Below are 20862 nucleotides of genomic sequence, written 5' to 3' on the forward strand. Positions count from 1 at the left end.
CAATCGCGAGAATACCGGAATTACACATTTGTATGAAAAGGGCGTTAAAGACTTTCCATATTTTATTGGAGTGCATAGTATTGTCACAGTATAGCAACCAAACAGGTGTACAATAAATGAAAAAACTAATTGAAAGCTGCATTCTCGTAACGACTATCAAGATCACTATGTGGGAACAGCCTTGAAACCTTTCTTATATATCTTGTTGTAACAGGACGCTGGTGAGATAAACTCTTACTGTAAGTTCGCTATACCGTAGTCTATTTAAATGTAAAGAACAATTAAAGCTGAAGTCAATATAAGTGATATATAAAGATCGTTTGAAATTCAAAATTTGGAGGTTACTTTTCAGTATTTTAAAGTATGTTTTATAAATATATAAGCATTTATATATTAGATTTGAACAAAATATATGGTGTTTAACTCAACTTATGTTGAACTAAAATGTACTAGCGCATGACATGAGACTTTGTATTTTATGATATTGGTCCATATACGGTAAAAAAATTATATTATTATAAAAAATTATTAATCTCTGAAGGTTTTAAGTTACGAGAAAATTTCTGCAACATTTTCAGTTAAACAGAATAAAAATAATTTTTAATTTAAAAATTCAAAAATTTTTTGTAAAAGTAAAGGTTATTGTATTTAAAATTTGTGATAGTAAATATTTAGTTATTTATTTTATTTTTGTTTGAGAAAGATAGTAATCATATATTTACGAATCAAGGCGTTTATTATTGGATCTCGAGTGTAAGGCAATATTACTGTATTACACTCTACAGAACTGTCGCATTGCTAAACTGTGGTAAATGAGATACACATTCTTATTTTACAAGGCTTTTAAAATTAGCTCACAAAAGATTGTGTTCTTTTAAAAGATTTACAGAGATTATAAGTTTTGCGATTATGCTGTTTATGTTATTTTATTAGTTATGTTTTCAATACTTTTTGTTGTTCTGTTCTAAACATTGTAAACCAAATTACGTGTGGTTGGACTCAAAGATCATAATAATACAAAGTTAACGAAAACGTCCCTAGCCATGTTTCTATAATCGTTAATATTTCAGGAAATTAATGATAACAACTACCTTGTTGGTCAAGGATGAGGTCCAAGGCCAAAAAATGTTGTGTTGGATTTTCTGTAAAGAAATCTGATACTAATTGGTAAGACCAAACTATGTCTATAAGTTTGTAAATATAAAAATCTCGTAAGAGTGAAAATGGTAAATGAAATTTCACATTAATATTTTTTTTTTTTTTCAAATTATATTATACGTCCACCTATCCGCACTGGGCCAGCGTGGTGGACTACGGCGTTAACTCGTTCTTGGCCCGGTTATTAATGGACCGGTTGATATGATGATGATGATGATGAATTATAACATGAAACAGTTATTTCGATATCAAAGATATATACTTAATTAAACCCTACAATGCAGTAGATATATTTATCCAAAAACTTAGTATCATTAATTTCCTTAACAATAATTACGGTTATAAATAATCAACATGGCAAGGGGGCAGATCAGTAACGACGAGCTTTTGGCTACGGTTAGACGACACAAAAATTTTAATACGGCAATCGCGTGAACGCATACGTGTATGACAAATGTGAATTATACTCTACGCAACACAACATTTAAACACCCCTGAAATTCTAACCACTCGGCGACGACAAAATGGATGATACAGCACGGCTGGCATGGGCAGGAGACAACAATTATATCCCCCGATTATATCCCCTGAAAAAGTAAAAATGTATCTGTCCATCTCCCATAATATGGCAACATGGAAAAGGAGAAGTTTTATATTACACGTATATTATTTGGATGTTATTTCCACCCGTTCGCCCATGGTCAGAATGGTGATAACATTTTGTCCTTTCCCCGGAGAGAAAAATGTCGCTTGCCCATTCTAGCCACGCAGAGCAGTTAAAATGTTGTTTTTTTGATAATAGAATTCACGCAGCCGTACCGTGGACCTTTCAATGCGTCCGCGGCGAGCACGCGTATTTTGAATTATATTATCGACGCAGCAACGTATAACTCCTCGTAACTTCTAACCTCGCGACGACGACCGATTAGGTCATTCCGAGTAATTTAAATTTTGTTTGCGTTGTTAATAGATGTTTTAGCGTAACCTAAACGCAGCCGTAACGTGGACCTTTACGTGCGTCCGCAGCTTGACCGCTGCGTTCATGCGTACACTTATGACAATTATTGTGAATTCTATTATCGACGCAGCAACGTAAAACTCCTCATAACTTCTGACCATACGACGACGACAAATAAGTCTTTCAGAGGAATTTAAATTTTGTTGCGTTAATAATAGAATTCACGCAATTAGCGTTTTCGCGTCACCTAAACGCAGCCGTGCCGTTGATAGTTGGTGAGCTTTACTTGTGCTCCGGCATGAGCGGGGGCGGGTAGGGCGGCGGGTAGAAGTGCTGCACTGGCGCGTACTCCACGCCCTCTTCGTAGCTTACGTAGCCCATGCCGCCCATCATGCCCATCATACCTGCGGAAAGGAAGCCGGTGAATAACACTAATGCCCTTTTTCACTAACTAGGAATCGCTTTAACCGCCGGTGATTTAGATGATTGCTAGAGAGAAAAAATGTTTCTCAATAAATAAATAAAATAAATATACTACGACAATTAGTGTGCCAAAAGTCATGGATAAAATGCGTTTTATGATCGAGTTACACCGTTTTTTATTTTTTGACTGCAAAGAAACAAAAATTATTGTTAATATACAATTATAAAAAAGGAAAATAACTCGTAAAACCGAATAACAGATAAAATAATATTAAAAAAACAAGCAAATACACAATAGTAAAATTAGTTTAGTGATTTCCCGCCAAAAGCTTATCTCCTGAGCTTCATAAATGGACCACGCGTCAAGTGATTATGAACTGACTATACTAGAACTATACCTACGTTATTTTGATTTCTTATATGTAAGTTTGTAAGTATTAGTCCGCCTAAAGAACGACTTTAAGAGCATGACAAGAGCAAAATAACATAATATAAATTAGCGCATACACGTAGCTTGTGACGTGAGTGCTATGTGTTGCGCATGTGTTACGTGCGTGTGACGTGTGACACTGACCTGGGTCGGAGTCCATGGGGTAGTAGGGCAGCGGGTAGATGGGCGGCGGATAGGGGATGTAGGGGTAGCTGACCAACGGCGCCTCGAGCGCGCACTCGTCAGCCGGCACCGCGCCCGCGCCCATGGCGGCGACAGGCGCGTACGCGTGCGGCGTGCGCATGTCCGTGTGCGAGTTGCGCCTGCGGATAAATTGTAAATACTAATGATAGAGCTTTTTAAAACAAACCTCGTCCGTAGACCAGATCTGGCATCTGGCTCATGGCAAAAAAGGGGTCCTTAGTTGCCACCAATATTTTAAGAGTGGTGATGAAATTTTATCTCAGGGGGAGACTTGGGGTACAAGTTCTAAACTTCCATAATTCTCGCTCCCCAGTAGGTAAACTGATGGAAACGACCGATGTGTTCCATAGAGCCGTAAGTAGCACAAAGCCGTGAATGGTTAAATCCTTACTTGACTTAAGCACAAAAGCTAACGCCCAGTAATGATGACAAGTACTTACCTATTGTTCATGCCCTTATTGGGAGTGTTGTTGTTGTGCCCCTTGTTCTGGTGATTATGATTGTTGTTCTGATTTCCATCTTGGTTGCCGCGCTTAAACCTGGATTTGGACATATCATCATCAATAAACAGGAGACAAAAAAAAAATTTTGTTTTATAGCAAATTTCCAAAACTACCATTTCTTTTTGATAGCCCAGTTCTTGAGGTAGGTTATATGCTATTGACCATCACTCAACTGCTCTTATTAGTAAGTCAAGCGAAATCAATAAAGCTAAATGAAATAAAATAAAAGTGCTCCCATACGGCTTTCATCTCCTAAACGATTTTACTTCAACCTACCGCGTTACGTCGCCTACCCGTGCTAATACTTTGTTTGCTAAGCTTCCACGAGATAGGGTGATGCAAAAATAGCTTATAACTTTCATCATGAACGAGGATTTTCTTTTTTAAATACGACTGGAAGTTCCGGGGATCAGAGTGTTTCTACAAATAAACTTTCATCTTAAAAGATGAAATATGCGTATAATAATATACGGGCATAAATGCCCGTCTAAATCTCATTACTATAATTATACTTAATAAAAATGTATTTCTTTTATAATCATCGGCACTAAAACCAATTCTTCTCCTTATTTACTAGACAGGATATGAAATACCTTTATGGCATAGTATAAAGAAGAGGACTATAGGTATCCTTCTTTACCCAGTGGTTCTGTTTACCATAATGAAAAAAGCACTACCAAAAGTATAATTAAAAACGGAAACAAAAATGAAGTAGTGAAATGTATGATGAGTACATAGGGAGTCAACTTGGTCAGCCGACAAAGCAACGATTAGAGTGCGGTGTGTTTGCTGGCTCGGCTTTGCTTGCTCGCTGGTACTTTCAATGAGTATACAAAGTAGTTGTCTCACTATACACTCATTACTCGTATGGTAGTGACCTGGGCCCCAGCAACGGCCGCTGCCCCTGCCCCTTGGGCGGCGCGAGCGGCAGCTTATCCTGCTTGTGCTTGTGCGGGTCGTGCAGCGCGCCCGCGCCTCGCTCGTGCAGCGATATCTGTTGCATGTCCTGACAACAACAATACACGAATACATTTTCTTTATGTGCGTGTAGTGTATTTTTTTTAATATCATACTTTAATCTTGTAGAGTTTTAAAGATAAGATAAAAAAATTACTTATTGGGAAATGTTATTATACCACCCAAGAATATTTAACAGACACAATATTATAGGTTCGACATTTACAGTGATTATAATTTGACATGAATAATAATTGATAAGATATTTGTAATTTTAATATCAGTCTTAAATTTTATTCTTATTTTAATAATGTTGATTGACTTAGGATAGTATTATTATAGTAAGTAGGAATTAGTGTACGAACATATTTATTTTTAGCATGCCATCTAAGGCGGATTGTTTGTCCCTATATTTTGTGTACCAACAATGTAAAATCAATCTGCAAATAAACAATTTGAATTTACTACGGGCTCCGCGCGAAAGGGAGCCCTGCATATTTAATACCGCTTATCTGTGCCTGACTGACTGACGGACACGCACATGCACACAGACATCGCCTACAGTAATTTTCTAAACTATTAATTACCCACAAAATTGTAACCTATAGATAGCAAATACGTATTGTATTTACGTTTTAATACACTAAACACACTACACACATCGCCATCTAGTCCCAAAGTAAGCGTAGCTTGTGTTATGGGTACTAAGATAACTGATGTATATTTTTATGAACAACATACATAAATACTTATAAAATGCAGATAAACAACCAGACACTGAAAAACATTAATGTTCATCACACCATTAATGTTCAACATTTTCCAGTTTTGGGAATCGAACCCACGGCCTTGGACTCTGAAAGCAGGGTCGCTGCCCACTGCGCCAATCGGCCGGTCGTATTGAGTATTGAATTGTATATTTACCATTTTATACTTAAGAACCAATAGCAGATAAAAGACTTAGCTTAATCAGGCACTGGTTCAGATGAACTAGCTCACCTGCGCGAGGTCTCGCGGGGAGTAGTGGCGCGGCGGCATGTGCGGCGGAGGCGGGTGCGGCAACGGCGCGTGTTGCGGCGCGCCGTACGCGGCCCACATGCAGTCCACGCCCAGGTTAAAATAGAACCGCAGCGTCGCGATATCTGCCACACCAAAGTTAATTGCTACTGCCTCTTTGGAAGCTTCTTTTTTGTAATCATTCACGGGCTACGAAGATGGCCTATCTGGCTCAAATCTCAGTGGTCCAACACTGACGAACGTAAAGATTCGGAGAAATGGATCTGAATTCCATTTATTAGGAATAATGAATGAATGAATGAATGAATACATTTTTATTGTACACCAAAGAAAAAAAAGTAGTTACAGAGATATACACATAGAGCAAGAGAGTACAATTTGGTGGCCTTATCGCTACTACATAGCGATTTCTTCCAGGCAACCAAAGACGTAAAAAAAAAAAACATAGAAAAGAGGTAGATGGTGCAAAAACAAGATTTTACACAAAAATATAAATAAAAAAAATGTGAAATCCACTAATGTAATTTGGAGTATATTGCAGATCAACTGACTTGGAGAAGTATATAAGAGTAAGTGTAGTGTGATATCCAATGTGTTAAAGAAATGTGATACAATAATTTGATGAAGTGTACCTGAGATATAATGATTTAAATATAATGATTTGGAGCAGTGTACCCGAGATCCAATGTGTTATCTTCGTCTGATATCCACTTATATGATAAAGTGTACCTGAGATACAATGATTTGGTGAAGTGTATCTGAGATACAATGATTTGGAGCAGTGTGTCTAAGATCCATTGTGTTAATATCTGATATTCACTTATGTGGTGACGTGTATCCGAGATACAATGATTTGGTGAAGTGTATCGGATATAGAATGATTTGGTGAAGTGCATTTGTGATACCATGTTTTGGAGAAGTGGCGTGCACTTCATACATGCAAAAAGCACTGCCTATCCAAATTATTTTATATAACTCGTATTGGCAGGGAATTTTCCGATTTTTCCATTGAATTGTTTGATGTACCTGCCTTATGCATACCCTGGTCGAAGACCCTGTGCACGCAACTGAGTGTATCAGAGTTCCACGACTTGGAGGCAGCAGAGAGCACACAGGGAGCGCGTACTGACCGTTCATGGGCAGGTCTGCGCCGGAGGGCTGCACGCTCTTGTACACGTGCGGGTTGACGCCGGGCGGCGGCGGCGGCGGCGCGTGCGGCCCGCACCACACCAGCCCCTTGACGGCGCCGCACGCGTACGGCGCGCAGCCGTAGCCCACGCCGCCCACGCCCATGCCGGGCGGCGGCGCCGGGTTCATCACACCTGCAACGCGATCGACCTTCACATTTAGTACAGCTTATTTATTTATTTACTAGCTGTTGCCCGCGACTTCGTCTGCGTTTGATTTTGTTTTTTTGATGTGGCATTAAATTTAGTCTTAGTTCTAAAAAAATTTAAAGTATTCAGCACTGTCCGTTGAGTAGTTCTGTGCTCTATCTCCAACAACCACAGTTTGGGAAAAATTAAACACATATTATAACCTCTATAGTACAAAAGTAATTATTTAAATCGGTTACAATTTGTACGAGCTTCCGAATGTCGGGATAAAAAGTATCCTATATTACTTCTAACACTTCCAAAAATGTGTGTACAAAGTTTCATGAGGATCGGTTCAGTAGTTTTTACGTGAAAGCGTAACAAACAAACTTACATTGACATTTATAATATAAATTAGGGAAGTAGGGATTATTTATGTATCATAAATTGTGATTGTGAACATAAGATACATGAAGTGTACAAAGTAAAGCTTATCTCTATAAGAGATCTCTTCCAGCTACGCCAGGATGTGAGTAATGATTGATGATTTAATTGTGGTATAGGCCAAATAAAGGTACAATATACTACATAATAACTGCGAAGGATATTCAACAGTAACAACTGTTAAGGTTATTATACAGCTATTTGGGACTTGAGTTTATAATTTATTGACGACCTTCTTGGCGCAACGGTGAGCGCTGTGAATTTAAGTAAGAGGTCCCGGGTTCTATCCCCGGCCAAGTCAATTTGGGAATTTATTATTTCTGAATTTTCTCTGGTCTGGAGGCTTTGTCAGTGGCTAGTTACCAGTTACAACACCCGGCCGACAAAGACGTGCCGCTAAGCGATTTAGTGTTCCGGTACGATGTCGCGTTGAAAGTTGAAACCGATTAGGGGTATGACTACTATACTCCCTAAAAGGTTAGCTCGCTACCTTCTTAGACTGCATCATCACTTACCACCAGATGAGATTGCAGTCAAGGGCTAACATGTAGTGGAATAAAAAAACATGTTCAAAAAAGAAAAAATCAGACAGTCGAATTGAGAAGCTTCTCCTTTTTTTTTAAGTATGTTAAAATTAAAAAGCATTAATACCGTTATAGTTGGCGGAGTAGGTGGTGATCGCGTTGGTGGTGGCCGGGGTAGACGCGCGCACCGACGCTGGCACGGCGCCCCCGTGCACCACCATGTCACCGCTGCCAGCGGCCTGCTGACGTAACAAACAAATTCGGAAATCTTTACGTCAAAGACTAGGTTGGTAGACATAGGTGTGTCAATTTTTAATAAATCTAAGAACCGCTTAAATCGGATGCCTACTGATTTGCGTGATGCATGCAGAGAAAAAAAAATAACCATCCCTTAGATAATGACTAGCGTCGTTACGCGCCATCTAAAGTCACGACACAGATTCGGCAGTGCGTAGTAATTATAGAACTTGTAAACTGTCAATTGACAAATAAAAAAATATGAATTAGTTTTTTTAAGTAATGATTAACGACGATACCAAGAAGAGAAATCTTGGTATCGTTCGAGTCCATGTAGAACTGAGGTGTTTCGAAAAAGCAGTCTTATTTATATCAAAATACCCACCAACTCAATATCATAAACATTGGTTGTTAATCAAATATTATTTTAATTGTTTCTTGAAAGCTATCTATTAACTATTTAATAAAATATCTGGCAATATGAATTTATAGTTATCAAAAGTTTAATTATTTACCCACTTTATAAATTTACTGTAGTAAGTGTGGTAACCTAAATCCACACGAAAAATAAAAATTATGATAATACAAACACAAACTACCACTAGTTCTGGCAAGAATCTTGGACATGTTAGGTAATATGAATTGCCAAGTGAAACACGATTGGCGAAATGCATATGTATGCCTAGTAATTTCTTTTGATTAAGCGTTACTTACTTGTTCGTTGTTAGTGAAAGCGGGTAGTTGAGCTTTTTGCGACAGAGATTATGCATAATAATATTGTATTTATATGTAAAATATTTATATATACATATTATAGTTATATTTATATATATATATATTATTATAATATATATATATAATATAATAATAATAATAATAATAATAATAATAATAATAATAATTATAATAATAATAATAATAATGGTAGTCTTGTCTCTTCCAAACCTGAGATCTTGGGTGAGGTTGAGAACTTTTATGCACAGTTGTACACCACAGTACAGACGCCTGTTGAAGATTTGGCTAAGGATCCTAGAGCCAAATTAACTCGACATTATACCGAAGATATCCCAGACGTCAGCCTATACGAGATTAGTGTGGCTCTCAAGCAGCTTAAAAATGGCAAGGCGCCGGGTGATGACGGAATAACGGCAGAACTCCTGAAGGCAGGTGGAAAACCGATACTGAAAGTCCTTCAGCGATTGTTTGATTCCGTTATTCACCAAGGCACAACGCCAGAGGCATGGCACAGGAGTGTGGTGGTTCTGTTCTTCAAAAAAGGTGATAATACCTTGTTGAAGAATTACAGACCCATCTCGCTGCTGAGTCATATCTACAAGCTGTTTTCGAGAGTCATTACGAATCGTCTCGCTCGTAGGTTTGATGACTTCCAGCCTCCCGAACAAGCCGGTTTCCGTAAGGGCTTTAGTACCATAGACCACATTCATACGCTGCGGCAGGTTATACAGAAGACTGAAGAGTATAACCGGCCACTTTGCTTAGCGTTTGTGGACTATGAAAAAGCCTTTGATTCGGTGGAAACTTGGGCTGTGTTTAGGTCACTGCAGAGATGCCGAATTGACTACCGGTATATCCAAGTGTTGCAGTGTTTGTACAAAAACGCCACTATGTCAGTTCGTATACAGGATCAGACTACGAGACCAATCCAATTGCAGCGAGGCGTGCGACAGGGAGATGTTATCTCCCCGAAACTATTTACCGCTGCGTTGGAGGACGTCTTTAAGCTTCTGGAATGGAACGGACTTGGCATCAACATTAACGGCGAGTACATCACTCAACTTCGGTTTGCCGACGATGTAGTCATAATGGCAGAGACTCTGGGAGACCTAAATACGATGCTCGATGGCCTCAGCAGAGCTTCTCAACAGGTTGGCCTACGAATGAACATGAGCAAGACGAAGATTATGTCTAATGCTCATGTTCCGCTTCAACCAGTAATCGTTGAGAACACTGCACTCGAAATTGTTGACGAATACGTATACCTAGGACACACGATCCAGTTAGGTAGGTCCAATTTCGAGAAGGAGGTGAACCGCCGAATCCAAGTCGGATGGGCAGCGTTCGGGAAACTCCGTGCCATCTTTTCGTCAGAAATCCCTCAGTGCCTGAAGACGAAAGTCTTCGAACAGTGCGTGTTGCCAGTGATGACCTATGGCTCTGAAACATGGTCGTTAACTATGGGCCTCATAAGAAGGCTTAGAGTCACTCAGCGGGCGATGGAGAGAGCTATGCTCGGAGTATCTCTACGCGATCGAATCAGAAATGTGGAGATTCGTAGAAGAACCAAAGTTACCGACATAGCTCAACGAGTCGCGAAGCTTAAGTGGCAATGGGCCGGGCACATAGTTCGGAGAAAGGATGGACGTTGGGGTCCCAAGGTGCTGGAATGGCAGCCCCGTACTGGTAAGCGCAGCGTTGGTCGACCCCCAACGAGGTGGACAGACGACATTAAGCGCGTCGCAGGTAGCCGTTGGATCCAAGCGGCTCAGAATCGTGGAACTTGGAACTCCCTACAAAAGACCTATGTCCAGCAGTGGACGTCTATCGGTTGATGTGATGATGATGATGATGATGATATATATATATATTTTATTTATATATTTGTATAATTTTAAATCTTATTTGTTGCACCACCTATCTCTTTTCTATGTTTTTTCCTTTTACGCCATCGGTTGCCTGGAAGAAATCGCTATGTAGCGATAAGGCCACCAAATTTTACTCTCTTTATATGTATTTATATCTTTGTAACTACTTTTTTTTTTCTTTGGTGTACAATAAAAGTGTATTCATTCATTCATACGCCAAGTTCGAATCGGTCTTATAAGACTTACCTGATTCTGGTGGTTTTCGGGCGGGACTCCGTTGGAGGAGTGCGCAATCTCATGGGGCGGAGCCCCCGCCGGTCGACAGTCTACCATTAGGGGCAGTGCTTGGATTTCAACCTGGAATATAAAAAATCCAGTTTTCTGTTCAGTATACATGATGGCAACACATTGAAATGTAGAGCTGATACAAGTGGCAGGTTGCAAGTATAAATAACGTACAGCTGGTATAAACCTGGAATTTCGTATAAACAAAATTGGCAAGTAAACTAAAGTAGACGCTTTCAACATCAGCATTTCAAACAGATTACAAATCCACTGCTGGACTTAGGTCTTTTGCAGAGTTCTAAGATCCACGCTTGTTTCCAGCGGCTTCGTTGCGAGTCGTTTGATGTCGTCAGACCAATTCGCTGTAGGTCAACTAACGTTGGGTTTCTTTTTTGGCGGTGTCACCATTCCAGCACCTCGGAGCCTAACTGTGCCCTGTCTAATGCCAGCGAATTGACTCGTTGAGCTATGCCGGCAACTTCAGTACTTTTATGAAACTCATTATTTCATATTTTCATTTGATGATTATATATTTATTTATTTTACATCCTGTAAGTACGGCAGGGCCTCTAACACTAACTAGATAGAACTACATAATTTATGGATAACTATAAGAAAAATGAATAAAAGATGAAACATTATAAAAGACATGATATTGATGATATTATATTTATTTAACTATTATTTCATCGCGTAGAGATGCTTTCAGCATTTAGTTCTTTTTCGCCCGGGCCAACGCTGTAAATGTAGGTAACGTCTTCAAGTCTTTTTTTTTAATAAGGGCCAAACCTTCACACATTACTCGACCCGAAGACGCCACGCCACGCGAGTTTTGTCACAAACCACACTTGTGCTATTTTTTTTTACCTCAATTAGAATTATTTATTTAACGCTCGCAAATTTGTTAATTAAACAAAATAAATAAACATTTTATTCACTTACCTCGAAGAAACGACAAATGAATAAAAACAAAACTACAATTTTATTTAACAGCATTTATTTATTTCTACAACTTACCTTACGCAATATTAAAGCGTGTAAATAATAAGTATACTAAACTAGACTAAAGTAACAATTCTAAAAAGTCTATACCTATCCCATTCTGCAGTGCTGCAAAATTTACAGTGTGGCGGTCTCCACTTTACCATAACTAGATGGCGCCACAGAGACCCTACATCGCGATAACGAAGTGATCGTAAAAATTGACAATATATACAACTTGCAAAGATGAATGGTTGCACAAACACCCGCTCTGAAGAAGATCTTCCTATTGTTACGATCGACCGCACCGCATAGCCTCCGTACAACAGGCAACACGGTTAGCACGGATACTTTAGAAGCTGCCAAATCATTTATTTCATGCCTTAAAATCGTTTCATTACTTTAGTCGGATATATATTTTGGAAATGTAAAAAAAAACCAAATCTATACTAAAAATAAAGCTTAAGCGTCATAAATAAATATAGTATGACAATGAGAGAGAGACACATCGCCATCTAGCCCTAAAGTAAGCATAGCTGTTGTTTTTGTCTGAACGCGCTAATTTCTGAACGCGCCAATTTCTGGAACCACATTGAAAAATCGTTTTTTCATATAATACATGTCCAATTTTCGGGAGAAGATATGAATATTTAAAGGCTAACGAGGCGAAACGCTGTGGTTTTGGCTGTTTAAATACTGTCAGTATTTTCTCCAAGTGCTCCGAAAGCTCCGCTATCTCATTAGCGAAAAGCTTATAGGCTATTAAACGTCACACTACGACGTTAAGCGCACAACGGGCAGGTGATGCGATGCGGTGGGTCATAGAATGAAAGTAGTATGCCAACGAAGTCATTCTGCCAGATTTTTCAAGATAATTCTTTTTTTGAAGAGTACGTCTTCTTGAGAAGGATTACCTAATGAAATATCATTTTGTTTAGTTTAAGATTTAAGCTGAACCAAAGCACTAGTCATATCTGAACTACAAAAAAAATACAATATGTAATTGCAACTACAAAAATAAAAAGCAACTAAAATATTAAACACTAAACTACAAAAATAACACATTTAACACTAAACTACTACCTGAACATCTATTTATCGCTAGCTACGATATGGATTTGCATTTATAAGCATTCCACTTGCTGTATTTTTGATTGCTTAACATTTGATATAATTTATGTTTATATTATAACATTTATGTATATATATATATATTAATACAATAAAAAATGAGTTTTTATGTGTGGGTGTGTGTGTGTGTGTGTGTGTTTGATATGCTGCATGTTTTGGTGTGTGTAGCTTATTTTTTTGACATCTATTAGTCTAAGAATGTTGTGTGATCGTGGTAATTATGTTTTTTATTGTGAATTGGAAATAACATTTTTATAGAATGTAGAAAAATACCCAATTCAAATGCCTTACATTTGAATTATTAAACTTTGGAATTTAAAAAACAATTTTTTTTTAATTAGTTTCATTTCATTAGGTAATGTGGCATGCTTATAAATATCCTTAATAGTAAATACCACTACTGGACCTAACAAAATAACTAACGGGCATTGGCTGGAAATTCATGTAATCCAGATGCGGGTAGGTGTACGCTTGGGTATAGCAGGACACGTCTTGATAGTTATTGTTTATCTCTGTATTCATCTGCGATTTGGTCTGTGCATTATCTGATGTTTTTATGTCCTCTCCTTTAGCTTTACGTGCTTTATTTAACCCTTGCTTGCGTGTTATGTTGCCTGGTGTAAAAAAATATAGCAATTTAAGCTAAATAATACAAAAAAATATATATAAATTTAAAAAATCATAGTTTTGTATAAAAATACCGATTTTAAGGGTTAATATATTTTATTTAACTATTATATTAAAAGAAAACTACACAATGTGCCTTAACTTTAACATGTAACATTAAGAAGATTATTATTAAGCTATTAGAAATAAACAATAAAAGCACACCTATTTGCTGCAACATTTGGCTCAAATTCAAAATCTGTGAGTTGGCACGCGAATATCTATAGGGGGGCGCCCATGGCTTGATCTGCTCTACAGGCAATGGTTCCAGCTGATCAAAATCCACCACCCTTTTCTCCCCCAACTCCTCAATGAAGACAAGGCAGGGTCCACCATCCGGACTCATCTCTTGAATGTGGCACTGGTAAGGAACAGATTGCTCCGGCTGAAGCTTGCAAAGGCATTTGACCCCGACTTGCAAAGTCGTTCCATCACAGTACCTTGCACCAAAACGCATTTCTGCAAATACGTAATTATCGTAATAATTGCGTTTACAAAATATTAAAGCTATTACAACCATGTTCACAGCCTCGTGTGAATGTTTTTGAATTATAATCACTTGTCTCTGAAGTTAAGAGTCGAAATCCGTTGGTCGATTATCAAAAATTTACAATATTATTCATGCATTTGCATTTAGTGTAAAATTACATTTTTTTTAACCATAAAGTACCAAGCGATGCTTGGTAATTTATTAATATAAAAATCTAGCATAATAAGTAAAAAAAAAGAGGTAATTGTTTTATTTGTTTCAATATGCGATCAGAATGTAGACTACTGCAGCATATGCAAAATATTCTATTAATAAAATTATTGAGTTCCAATCCTTAAACTTCCAATTCTAAGTAGCTTCATATCCATATATCTATACTAATATTATGAAGAGGTAACGTTTGTGACGTTGTAAGAGGTAATCTCTGAATCTACTGAACCGATTTTAAAACTACGTTATTGTGGGGTATCATAGGCTATATATTAACCTGAAAACTAAAAATCAATTTACGTGGGAGTCGGACTTACAAAGTAGGAGAAAAAACGGTCGATCGAAATAGTTTCTTACGAACGCTTCCTTAACGGTGAGGGATATATGATTCAGTTCTATAAAAAAGGTGTGGAGCTTGATAATGGCTACAAAAAAGTCCGCCATAGTAAATAATTCTCTAGAATCTAGATTAGACTAACGGTAGACCTAATTTAGGTTACATTTTATATATTTTTCCTAGATTTTCCAAAATAGAAACCTACTATAATAACATAATAGACTTTATGATAATTTTAAGCTATAGAGGCAGGAGGGCTTCTTTGAGAAATTGAGATGAAATTAAAATGGTTATGGCTAAGTATTACTCTAATTTTTTTATTAAATTGACAATTCTAACTCCATTGACAGTTTTAACGGAAACAAACACCAGAGGCTCAGAAATAACAATACCTCTTCTTAGTTCACTCCAAACATCAAATTCAATATTCCGATAAATATCTGGATCCAAAGCTTTAGCAACTTTGTATGGAAACGGAGTTATACCATTGTCAAGCAGATCCTTAGCACTATTCACGTTTAAACAGTTCATGCAAACATTCTCAAGTTGTATCAAGCTTCGATTAAAGACAAAGATACTCATGGATTCCTTTAATAAGCTGGCACGTTCTAAATCTTCAGTGTGGTGCTTGCATTTTAAAGCTAATGTGTTATTGTTTCTATCCTTGTCTTCCTCATTCGAAGCTTCTATGAAGATTTTAGCTCTCTCTTTCTGTTTCTTACGGCGTTCCACGTTTTCAGACATAAAATATTCAATGTGGTTCGATGGCACCTTATCATGTAGCATTTTTTCTACTGCATAGGGTAAATCCTTTAGTTGGTACACACCATCATATAGTACTTCGTATACCAATGCTATAAAATACATTAATCGTTTTAAGCACTGCACTTTTTTTATTTCATTGGTTTATTATTTGTTATGTTAAATATAAATTTGGCATGTTAAATATAAAAAAAATTGATTCCAGTTTACATACATTAAAGCTGAAAAGTATACTGTTAATTGATTTATTTCAAAAGATCTGCTCTTGCTTAAAAAGTTCATCCATCAATCCATCATCATCATCATCAAATCAACCCATTGCCGGCCCACTACAGTTCAGACACTATGGGTCTCCTCCCACAATGAGAAGGGGTTAAGGCTGTAGTCCATCACACTGGCCCAGATTGGTAAGATATTCATCCCCCAATAAACAAATTTGATAAATTAGACAGTATATTTAAAAAAAGTTTGAAGTTCAGAATTGCTAAACATGTGGAATTAAATTGCCAATAAGAAGTCAGTAGTAGTCATAAGTATATGTGAATTCTTACCATTGCTTGCCGATGACACTACTTGGTATGCATTGAAATGTTAATCAATGTTCACAATTAGTTAATAAATATCAGAAGTGGGATGATAAAAATTATTTTAATTTTAATTTTTGGGAAATGTTTAAGCAATGTGGGCAACCTGCAGCATAAAGGCAGAACTAGGTGTGCAAATCATCTCCTTTTAATTGGTAATGACTATAGTTTAACATCATTATTCATGATTATTAGAATTCTAGATTATTGAAAGTTGTGTTGTGTCTGTAATTTTAATATCGTAATCTTAAAATAATCTGATCGCTGAAATATTCACTAATAAACAAATAAATAATAATAAATAAATATACTATGACAATACACACATCGCTATCTAGCCCCATAGTAAGCGTAGCTTGTGTTATGGGTACTAAGACGACTGATTAATATTTTTATGAATAATATACATAAATAGTTAGAATATACATATAAACACCCAGACACTGAAAAACATTCATGCTCATCACACAGACATTTTCCAGTTGTGGGAATCGAACCCACGGCCTTGGACTCAGAAAGCAGGGTCGCTGCAAACTGCGCCAATCGGCCGTCAAAATACAATGGAAACTTCATGGAAATGTTTATATACATATTTGGTTTTAGATATGACCAAAACAGGGAAAGAATATCTTTAACCTCATATAAAAACCATAGTTACTTAGCCTTTGAATGCTTCTTTAAATATAAAATGACTGCTGATTAAAAAACTTCATAAAAAAAGTCATAATTAATCACTGGACACATATTAACTAGCAGCTTTCATCGGTTATTTTCTTAAGCATGTCCATCCTTTGTTACATATACGTTAATAAATAAATAAATACTGGTGCGTAACTAACCAAATACTACGCAATGTTTATAAGATATAGCTGTTATTGTTTATCTTCCAATTTCTTATTAGCGTAATTGCAAAAATACACTAAAAATTGTTTCATTTTAACCGTCTATCCTGCCTTTAAACTGCGATGGAAGCCATATCAATAAAAGCGAAATTCGCAATAGGCGAAATATATCACTCAGCACCGCTAGCACTAAACTATGATAGCAATAACATAAATGCGAAAACCCCTTTTAAAATTTAGTGAACTGGGATCTACAACACATGTGGTACATCATGTCTTAAAACAGTATCTATTTATAATATGGTTTTAATATATGTGATCAGCATATTACGCGAATTTACCGGTTATATCAAGCTTAAAAAAAGATGAGTGTTAATGTGCAATAATATCATTGGATGTTACTTCTATTATGTACTGCAAACAGAAATCCCGCTGCCCAGCATGGTGATTAGTTCAGCACTGTTGTGGGCTATAAATGAATATTGTTGAATAATTATTATAAAGCTGCTGAAGATTAGAAAATCATTATTATGATGGATACTAATTGAGGTTTTAGGAGCATACAACATCACAATATTATGAACCTGCATTAACACAAGGGACACTGCTGTTTTTTTTTATTAGTCTGGTAATATATAATTTACTATTTTACAAAGAGATTTACTCAAATATTTTGTTTATAGATTTCTATACTTAAATTAATTCAAATCACCCAAACCAAACTCAAACAATTCTATATTAGCCACAATTCTGGCAGTAGTACACAGAAATCATCATTACCCATTTAAATTTAAAGAACCTTAATATCCCTAAATTCATTCCCTATCAAAATTCGCACTGCGTAATTTACGATGATATGACATGTCCTAAACAATACCGGAATATTCAAAATATTCACATAATAACAATAATATCAAGATAATACACATTCTAACCCGTAAATTTGCATAATACACTGTACACAAGTGACACTTTATCAACTAAATTTAATTGCCCTAATTCCCTGATTGAAATTTAAAAATCAATAGTTTGATGCTATATGTAGTAAAGGTTAACTTACACTGGCAAAATGATGAGGCATTTATGAATTCTTTAGTGTATACAGCATCAAAATGTTTAGTATCAGGCGAGTAGAAAACATAAATGGTTTCTCCATAGCCATTACAGATTTTAGTCTGCGGTCCTTTATTAGCTTCAAAAATTACAAAATCACGCCTGCAATGTTCAATTGATGATACAAATCAAATTGTTATTAAAGAGTTTTTAATCTACCACCTTCCAAATTAAAGGCAGTGTAGAGACTAGTTATCAAAACCGTCATGTTGACAAGCAATCAACACTGTCAACATGAAAATTTGCACATTGATTTTCATAAATCAAAAGAAGAAGAAGGGGAAAATGCACTGACATATTTCAAATATTTGATTGGATTATCTAGACTGGAATAGTAAAATCCTAAGTAAAATCATAGTTCACCTACAGAATTATTAAGTGATAAGTTTTTGATGTTTTCTGTAATGACAAATTTCCAAATTGGGGTTGTATTTCAGCATTGGGTACTACAACAGCGAGGATGTTTTTAAACAGTGAAAATATTAACATAATGATATGATGTTAATTGAATGAAAGGCTCAGAAACTGTGACAAGTTATTTACTGTAACATAGCCCATTGATTGTGGAAGATTATAACTACCCTATTTTTAAAATTAATACAAGAAAAAGGCAGCTAACAACTTCGTCAGCTTTAAATATAGATTCTAGCGTGTCTGAAAGTCTTACATCAAAAGCAAAATTAAACAAAATTATATAAATACTAAACTAAACAGGATGAACAGTCCTGAATACAAACATTAAAATACATTCATTAAACAAAGCACATTTGTCTTAGACTTGCAAGATGTCAATTTAATATATACAAACAACCCTTATCTGCTTTATGCCTTATGGACAGTTCTTGTAAGTAATTTAAAACACAAAATGTATTTAGTAAAGATTACAAAGCTAGAAAATCTACGTCAAAATAATATGACTAAAACAACTCAATATACACATTTTTTTTAAATCCTACAATCTGTTAAATATAATATGCTGAGGATAAAAATTATCATATGATTGTCTTTAATATATGTAATAAAATAACATAACAAAGGCTATTTTTTAAATGCCTACATCAATCTCCCAGATGCAAGCTGCAAAAATTTAATTGCGATTGATGCAGCGGTTGAGCCAAAAAACAAACAAACAGACATACTTTTGTTTTTTTAATATTAGTTTGGATTCTTATCTTACGGAAAGTGCTTATGGTATTAAAATGATATTTGCCATGCAGTAGCAATGTAATGATTTTATACAGGAGAATTATTTTAATCACCCTAAAACCACTGTCTTATTAAAGAGTAAAAATATTCAAAACCACTATTAAAGAGTAAAAATATTCAATAAAAAACATTAAACCTAGTTAATCTTATTAGAAAACAATAGTGATGATCAGTTAGTTAAATTGCTGTTCTTACCTATAAAGATGGCTCATAGCAGATATTTCAATGAGCCCGCCCCATTCTGAAGCATTGGCTATCTCTTTAAGATAATTTTCGAACGAACAATTTAATGACTATAAAAGAAACAGTGTGTGTTAGGATCAGATTAATTTTGCGATATCTCAAGGTACAATAAAGGTTGGAAGCCTACCCCCTCGAAAAGGTGGCGCTGGGATGCCATGAAATGAACGCAGTCCAACCGCACTTTATGGAAATAGCGCTGCGTATTGTAAATATTTTCCGACACTGCCCTAAACAGACAGCTGGCGTCGCGGGCCGTATGTTTCCGGAAAAAACCCATCTCATCGAGCCAGCGGTCTGGCTCCGATGAACGCTTGTGTATTTTCCACGGGCCCCGACATCGGATCGGGGAAGGCGACATTGTTTAAAGCTGCGAACAATCTGAAGGTAAACAAAAACAAATGACGCTGCTCTTGGACCAAGACTTTCCGGCAGAAATCACGTTATATTCGCTTCATAAATCAAATTAACGTATCACACACACAGAAAATCTACAAAACCATATCGTAGCTAAAATGACTTCAGAATGCAAATGGTTGTTTTGCTGTCTACGATACACAACACGTGCAGAGTAAATGGCACAGTACAATACGTGAAAAATGATTTTGTTGTACTCACCGAAATATTATTTTCCAATAGTCAGCATCGGAGTTAAACTTTTTAACAATAAACGGTATATTATTTTAACAATACTGCGAAAAATTGCACGTGCCAAAAGCAACCGTCAAGAGCCGGCGGGAAGGAAAATCAAAATTTTACATCAAAACACGTTCAAATGCCAATTGCCAATCTTATAACTGCGCAGTGTTGCCATTTGCAAGCAATGTTCGCATCACAGACTCGTAGCCCTAAATGAAAATATGAAATACCATAGATAATATTAAACTAGTAAGCGTCCACTGAATAATACGTTTTAGTTTTTACAACAATAATTCGTGTGTTCTCACTTCACCGGGACATAGATTTCACGTAAAAATAAATAAATGGAATTCAAGTGTGATTTCGAAATAATTATTATACTCAAATGATTATCTTTTTAGACGCTAGTTAGTACAGAACATACTTCTTACAAGATTAAGTTATTTTTTAACCGATACTAATCTCTGGAACAACAGTTTTTACGGAACTGGTAGAAATGATGATGTTAGTAGGTAATTAAAATCTACAGTTAGGTGAGAACTTTTAAATGTGAAATACATCTTATGCGATTGTATATTGAATTTTATAGACGTATCCGTATC

At 36.3% G+C, this 20862-nt stretch overlaps 1 protein-coding gene across 1 annotated transcript; it reads right to left on the bottom strand.

Moving 5' to 3' along the window:
* Positions 1–648: 648 nt before the first annotated feature.
* LOC120629932 (protein ovarian tumor locus-like) lies at positions 649–20408 on the bottom strand. The gene is made up of 15 exons (XM_039899020.1): positions 20240–20408; positions 19752–20002; positions 19577–19674; positions 18123–18277; positions 15267–15728; positions 14003–14296; positions 13595–13785; positions 11021–11131; positions 8062–8173; positions 6781–6972; positions 5633–5775; positions 4555–4682; positions 3614–3712; positions 3114–3292; positions 649–2520 (listed from the first exon to the last, which is right to left on the bottom strand). Exons 2-15 carry the CDS (start codon positions 19980–19982, stop codon positions 2399–2401), a joined length of 2517 nt encoding a protein of 838 aa, XP_039754954.1. The 5' UTR covers positions 19983–20002; positions 20240–20408; the 3' UTR covers positions 649–2398.
* Positions 20409–20862: the final 454 nt, after the last annotated feature.

The sequence above is a fragment of the Pararge aegeria genome, chromosome 15 (genome assembly GCF_905163445.1).
Source record: "Pararge aegeria chromosome 15, ilParAegt1.1, whole genome shotgun sequence".
Taxonomy (NCBI): Eukaryota; Metazoa; Arthropoda; class Insecta; order Lepidoptera; family Nymphalidae; genus Pararge; species Pararge aegeria.

Bases quoted from the DNA above. Each gene is read 5' to 3' on its own strand.
- LOC120629932 (XM_039899020.1), bottom strand. From the start codon at position 19,982: ATGTCGCCTTCCCCGATCCGATGTCGGGGCCCGTGGAAAATACACAAG. The intron at 11,132-13,594 runs GTTAGTTATTTT...TTTATATTCCAG, and splicing joins TGAATTTCCAGCCAATGCCC to GTTGAAATCCAAGCACTGCC. The intron at 3,713-4,554 runs GTCACTACCATA...GTCCAAATCCAG, and splicing joins CGGCCGTTGCTGGGGCCCAG to GTTTAAGCGCGGCAACCAAG.